Genomic DNA, 6,765 nt, shown 5'->3' with positions numbered 1-6,765 from the left:
GACTACAGAAACAAATTCCTGTGCTGTTTCAGAAAGCTTTCCCTCTCAAGCAGCTCAACTAAATAGCTCCACAGAGAGCACTACAACTAGAGTAAAGCTGCCTTAAAAACCCAGGGGTACTAGCCAAGATCCCTGAAAGCTCAGTCTCCCCCTAAAGAAAACTCCAAAACATTTCTATGAGTTGGGGGCTTGGTTTGGTTTTGAAAGAGTGGCATCTCTTGATATAGATTTTCCCATTTATTTTCAAACTTCTGTCTGGCTGCATCTGCTTTAGCACTGGATATGATTACTAGGGACTTCCAGTGGTGATCCTGTCCACCGGATGGGCAAAATGGTCTCCTTTGGTTCTGCCAACAGCCTCTGAAGAGTTGTATGAGATTCCTGTAGTGCAAGGTAGCGTCATTCCTCTATCACATAATGGTTCCGAAAAATCAAACAGACTCAACACAAAAATAGAAAGCATCTGTCTCTGGTTTCTTCAGCTTTTGCTGCTAGAGAAGGCTCCTAGTCTTCATCTTCGCCTTCCCAGAGCTCACCATCAACATGCATAGCTTGAAACAATCTGCAACACAGCCAGGAATTTACATCAGGATGGAAAATGGAAAATTTGGAAAAGAAAAAAAAAAGTGTCAAAAATACAAAAACAGCTCACAATTTTTATACCATAAAACACGCATTTTAACCAACTTTGAGGACTGCAGCATAAGCTAGTTTGCACTTTTATAGCACTTGGTATCAGCAGGTCTTACAACACGTTACAAACACGATGTTTCAGGAACTTGAAAATAACAACAATCCGAGCTGTAGTGAAAGTTATCTGCTCTGCTGCAATTCCAATTAGCAGCCAAGCCTGCCTGCTCCAAACAGCTAACAGTCCTACCAGATAATACTGAGCTGGGCAAACAATTACAAATATAAGCAGGGGGAACAAAAGTGAAAAGAAATGCCGTTTTGTAAAACCGATCCTCGTAGTCAAGAGAGCTATAAGTGAAGCTAAAGTGAAAGAAAAAAAGAGCAAGAGACACTGGGAGAAATATAAAAAGGAAAATGGGGTAGGAAGGGAAAAAAAACAGTGTTGGGAGAAAAAAAGTGCCAAAAAAGATTCTTGTTCAAGAACAGAAAACAATCCTGTCAGCCACATTTATAAAAAAAAATAAATAAAAACAGCAGAGTAAGCAGTGGAGTATCGAGCAAAATGCTGGTATTTTGACGTTTGTATCCAGAGCCCTGCATGTCACGGTGATGGGCCCTAACACATGGAATACAAACAAGTTTCCTACGGCCACCACACCTCTCTTCTGCCTTTCATTTGTCCAGACAGCAGCAGTGCCCCTTGTCTCTTGACATATCCCTACCAGTGATGAATAAACACAGTCTACAGCCTTTTAGAAGCAACTTCCTTGCCCAGATCCTTGTGTTGCATTATCACATGCTCAAGCTTCTGCAAGGAAACATCTCAGTGCAAGCTGTCTCTCAGAGGCAGCAAGTAAAGCATCAGGAACAGGCCCAGAAGGCTCCTCCAAAATATTGAAATGGAAACTCAAGAAAACCAAAATTGCTCCTCATTTTTTTCTTCTTGTTGTCAGATCCTTTTAAGTGCAAATATAAGAAATCGTATCTTAAACCGTATAGCTACAAATTTCAAGATAAGGGTAATTTAGGAGAGACAAAAATGTGTGAGTGGTGCAGCAGAAGAAGCAACACAGGTAAATACGTACCGGTTAAAGCACGGGGAAGATGGATCGTTGAAGTGCCTGTACGGGTTCACCCTCGACAGAGAACCCATACAAAGCCAGCAGAAGTACTGCATGCACCCAGTACACGTCATTTTGTTACAACCATCTAGTTTCTGGCAGGGAAAAGAAACAAGAAATAGCAATAACAAAATCCTACCATGTCAGTCTTCAGGCCTGGCTGTGGATGATACCAGTCCTCAAGTGGCATCAGCTAATAACTGCACTTCACCCTTACTCTGTTATAACACTCGTATTTTTTTCACCATTCAGGTGAACTAAGAGCTAGCATCAAAAACTGTAAATCAGTTCTGCTACTGACAATAGTGGAAATTACTCTTTTTCTGAAGCTATTTATTTAGCAGTTATAGACTGAAACAGCAGTGGCTGAAAGACGTGGAAAACAAAGGGATTCATATGGATGTTGAGTCAGCCTGGATCTTCTCAGTACTGAACACCATCAACTGCTGCATTTACTCAAGTCCCTGAGCTCTAGAAACATGACTGCCTCTTCTGTGTATTGCAGTCAGAAGTGGAAACTTCTTTTACCAGTTGCTAGAAATGTACCTTCCCTGGTGAACTTGGAGACCAGGAATCGATCTCTGATCTCTTCTAAATGCAGAACCTACTTAACAATTCATGCTGGTTGCTGTTAGGAGTTACTCTGATTCTTCAGCCCTTCCCCGCCACGCTCACCTCTATAGGAGTACCACAGCAAGGGCAAGACTTGGAGTTCTTCTCTAGCCAGTCTTTACTCTCCATCTCCTCAAGGGCCTTCTGAATCACTCGCTTGCCATAGCGCTGTTCCAAAAATCTTTTAGTTGCCTCATCCGCTTCTAAATATTCATTACGCAAATCCATCAATTTCTCTGAGGAGTAGAATAAACAACACAAAAGCTTTTGTACTATGTTGTAGAAAAAAGTCAAAAGAAACTTAATTAATTAAAAAGCAAGTAAAACATTAGAATACAAAAGAAAAATAGGAGAATATTAGAACCCCTCTATCTTAGAATTCAACTGGTTTACAGTGTTCCATCACAAAAGAGAACAATTGCTGAAATTAGAACAGGTCTACAATGTAAAATGAACTAAAAAAACGAAATACTTCTCCCAAACACACATTTAATGCACATTTGTCATGTTTTCAAGGCACAACAAACAAGAAGCATTCACCTGATCCAACATCAACTCTGACAATAGAAAGAAGTGGATTCACAGGAAAGGACAAAAAAAGAACAAACAAAATTATTCTTCCCTTGCTGTGGCCTCTCTGAACCTGGCAGTCAGCAGTTTAGGGACTCCCTGAGTCAGGCAGTGCCATGAAAACAACACTTTTTAATTGCCAGCAGCAGACCTATTCCAAATGAATCCATCTCAGCTGACACGGTGAGGAGTTTCCTCATTTAATTCCTGACTCTCAGCCTTTTCCACACAACACCTAACTGCTTCTAATCCATTTCGGAAATGCGATGACTCACCTGCAGTTACTTTACACGGTGAGACCCCGTGGTAAGTCATTTTACAGAGAGTACAAAAAGCATAGTTGCAACGGGAACATATGCCCATGGTGCAACCTGGTTCCTGCATGACCGGTGTCTGACAGCCTGGGCGAGGGCAATACACTACATCTGCCATCAAGTCCAAGCTAGACTGCAGAAGCAGGCGGTCATAACGTGCAAACAATTGCTCTCCAACCAACTCTTTAACCTAAGCAAAGAGCAAAGAAAGATTATGTGCATTTGAAATTCTAAGTTTGCTAGCTTTGGCAGAAAAAGGCAATTTGATGAAAAAGTACCTACAGCTGGGATGAGTTCCCTTTATATTCTCCAATACAGATCAAGAAATTACTCCTAGAAAGGTTATTTTAGGAACAGTTAAATAATCAAATGAAAAACATGCAGCATCAAGTGCAGCGGGACGTTAATTCAGGCCTCCGACCAGCGCCAGCACTGACACAGTGGGCACCATGTGCTGTGTTACGCAGCTTTAACAAGGGCTGTGACTCAGAACGTGAAAACAAAATTCCCCAGGTGTGTGCCCAGCGCTCACCATCCAAAGCCACACCTCGCTGCCTGCAGTTACTGGGCACTTAGCAGAACTCTGCCAGCACAGCCGCATTACCTGGCCAGGAGTAGCGACAGAAGAACACTTGGGCTCAGGGCAGTTGAGGCAGTGGACCTGACCATCCCTGATCTGTATTTCAAAGTAGTCCTTCAGGCAGGCTTTGCAGTAGACGTGGCTGCACTCGGTGAAGTACATACATTCACTGCCCAGCTTCTCACTGAAGCAGATATTGCACAAGTACATCTTACTGTTAAAGCACTTTCTTCTCTGAGCCTGATCAAAGTCCAAGATCTCCCTAATCAGGCTTGATAAAGATTCCACATCCTGCACAGCTCTTTCATCAATGATTTCTTCATCAGCTGCTGCAGAGCCTGCTGCACCACCACAATCCTTCTCGGCATCTAGAGGAACCAAAGGTGTCCTGCTCTGAGCACTCCCTTGATGGCACATTTTTAGCTCATATGGGGAGGAAATATTCAGGTAACTCAATGTTTCTTCCTTCAGGAACTGCATCCAGGCAAACAAGACCACACAGCCTCGATTCTCTTCCCATACGTTGTCTAAATGCTTGCAAAGAGCACTGAGCTAGAAAAGAAAACCACGACTTCAGATTTCTGGAACTTCTGACAACTCATTACCATTTTCCTCTCCCATGGTCTTCATTTAATGCAAATTCAGGAGTTCAATTTCTGCATTTTTTATGTAGACATAGAAAACATAAAACTATGCTCAAAGATGCAGGCTTACAACTCTCAGAAGAGCGACCAAATCAAAACAGGTAGGAAACAAAAGAGACAACTGAAAGAGAGAGGTAATTGTACAGGTCTTGATTTTACTTTTATCTACTACATTAACATCCACCAGAGCACTGTTAGTTATTAACTTACTTAGGACCACCACATGGTCAAAATGTTAGAAGTACTCTGCAAACCTGTGCTTGGGAGAGCCATTTGCCACTGAGGGTAAAGGCAGGCGGGGAGGTTGACGGGTAGTCTGGTGGGAGCTCAAAATTCAGCACGAGGGGAGGCAGAAAGCAGACGGTGTACTCAAACCCGTTCTTCTGGAGGCTGTCTGCAGAATTGCCTGAATCAAAGACAATTGAGACAAAGTGAGAAATAGCAAGAAAATGAAAACCAGCCAGCCACAGCTATTTACAGCAGCACCCGAGATCTCTCTTTTCATTTGATAATTTCTAGATTTAAAATGATTTATTCATCGGCCCTCAGTAACAAAACTTCCCAGTGCCATAAAACATCACGGGGTTTTATGAGATTAAATCAGTAACTACCAGTACTGTGAGATACCAGGTCCTGCACAAACCAACAGGGAAGGCGAGCCCTCAAGAAAGAATAAATAAATAAATGAACTTGATTGTTCCCACAAAGTACTATTATTCATCTCTAACTTTGAAGCTCGCTGAAGAGGTTATGTGCACGAGGGTGGAACTGCCCACTCAGACCCCGAACCCAACGATAGCAAAAGCACAGGACAGGGTCAGTCACAGATAAATATTCCTGTAGGTTACCAGCACATCTAAGCGCGCACCAGGAAAAGCTAATTTAGGATAACAAAAGTCGTCTCAACTCACCACTCACAAAAACTTTGAAGTTTTGAGGCAATTCCAAACAAATTCTTGTTTCTCCTCCTTGTGCAGACTCGGCTCTCTTAAACTCATCCTCATCGTAGATGCTAGCCAAGGCCAGCAGCTCATCCTCCTGAGCTTCTTTGTCTTCCGAAGACATTTAAATTTTCTGTGGAGACAGCACCAGGCTACAGAATCACCTGAGTTAACGCGGCCTGTTCAGTAATTGGCTCTGGGTATCTACTGTATTCTACTGCAGTAAGATTTAGAAACCAAAATACCTGATACAAAACAATGTAAAATATAACCCAGAATTTTTACACGTTGAAAAAAATAGATTTAACTTTATAAAACACAAACCACCAACAGAACATCAAAGGCTTCAAAAGCGAAGTGTGTCAGTGACTGGGGACAGCTGGAAGAACAAAGGTGAAATATGCTGAAGGCAAAAGTATCACAAGAGATGTTTTGTTAGCATCTGAAAGGGAAAACGTCAGAAAAGAAGAAAAATGACCTTGCAACAACAGTTCCTCTCAGCCCTGTTGTAGAAAATGAATTTCTAGAAAGTGAATTTCTGATCACAACTGCTGAAGCTGTCAATAAGGCGCCTCAAACCCTACAGAGACACCTTGCAGATGCACCCCCCTAACGCCTCGGTTTGTGTTTTGGTGAAATAAAGCCGTGGTTCAGGCGTTACCTTGGTATTCACGGCTGCCGGCGAGGAGCTGCGGGTGCCCGGGGCCGGGTCCGGGGCGCTGCTCATCCCCTGGGCCAGCGGCGGGCAGGGGCTGCTCGGGGCCCGGCCTCACCGTGCCAGGGCCGCGGCTCGGGGCTGCAGGGCCCGCCTGAGGGCAGAGGAACGACAAAAACCTCAGGGGGAGCCAAGTCCGGCGGGAAGCGCGGCGCGCCCGGCGCTCCGGCAGAGCCCCCTCAGCGCCCCGGAGCCGCCTCACAACCCCCGGCCCGGCTCCGACCGGCTGCCGGGACCCATCTATAGCCTGAAAAAGAAAAAAAAAAAGAAAAAAAAAAGCAAAAAATAAAAGGTGAAAAGCGCCACCACCACCACCACCCCCCCCCAACCCGGGCACACCCGCGGGGCCGCCCCCCGGGCCGAGGCCGCTCCGGGAGCTCCGAGCCCTGAGGCCGAGCCCGGCCCCGCCGCCCCCCTCAGCCCCCGGTACCTCGGCGGGGACAGCGCTGGGCCCGCGGCCGCGCAGGGCCGGCACCGAGAGGGGGCCGCGGGCGGCGGAGGCCGAGGGGGAGGCACCGGCCCCGCCCCGCCTCCGCCAGCGGCCTCAGCGCCCCCGGCGGCCGGAGGAACGCGGGGCACGGCCCCGGTGGGTGCCGCAGGAGGCCCGAGGGCCGCGGCCTGCCCCGCGCACACAC

At 45.8% G+C, this 6,765-nt stretch overlaps 1 protein-coding gene across 1 annotated transcript; it reads right to left on the bottom strand.

The window, feature by feature from the left end:
- Nucleotides 1–222: 222 nt before the first annotated feature.
- RNF14 (ring finger protein 14) lies at nucleotides 223–6,660 on the bottom strand. Its single transcript, XM_082771670.1, has 9 exons — nucleotides 6,561–6,660; nucleotides 6,077–6,377; nucleotides 5,386–5,548; nucleotides 4,729–4,880; nucleotides 3,855–4,382; nucleotides 3,212–3,440; nucleotides 2,430–2,602; nucleotides 1,719–1,849; nucleotides 223–562 (listed from the first exon to the last, which is right to left on the bottom strand). Exons 3-9 carry the CDS (start codon nucleotides 5,537–5,539, stop codon nucleotides 505–507), a joined length of 1,425 nt encoding a protein of 474 aa, XP_082627796.1. The 5' UTR covers nucleotides 5,540–5,548; nucleotides 6,077–6,377; nucleotides 6,561–6,660; the 3' UTR covers nucleotides 223–504.
- Nucleotides 6,661–6,765: the final 105 nt, after the last annotated feature.

The sequence above is a fragment of the Aythya marila genome, assembly GCF_965140915.1.
Source record: "Aythya marila genome assembly, chromosome: 14".
NCBI classification, from domain to species: Eukaryota; Metazoa; Chordata; class Aves; order Anseriformes; family Anatidae; genus Aythya; species Aythya marila.
Note: the sequence above shows the minus strand (reverse complement) of the source record. Positions and strands in the feature narration are given on the sequence as shown.

What these genes read in the sequence shown, in the direction of transcription:
- RNF14 (XM_082771670.1), bottom strand. Translation starts at nt 5,539, where the DNA reads ATGTCTTCGGAAGACAAAGAAGCTCAGGAGGATGAGCTGCTGGCCTTG. An exon ending in CTTCAAAGTTTTTGTGAGTG is followed by an intron (nt 4,881 to 5,385) that starts GTGAGTTGAGAC and finishes TCTTTGATTCAG; the next exon opens with GCAATTCTGCAGACAGCCTC. An exon ending in GCTGTGGTACTCCTATAGAG is followed by an intron (nt 1,850 to 2,429) that starts GTGAGCGTGGCG and finishes TTTCCCTGCCAG; the next exon opens with AAACTAGATGGTTGTAACAA.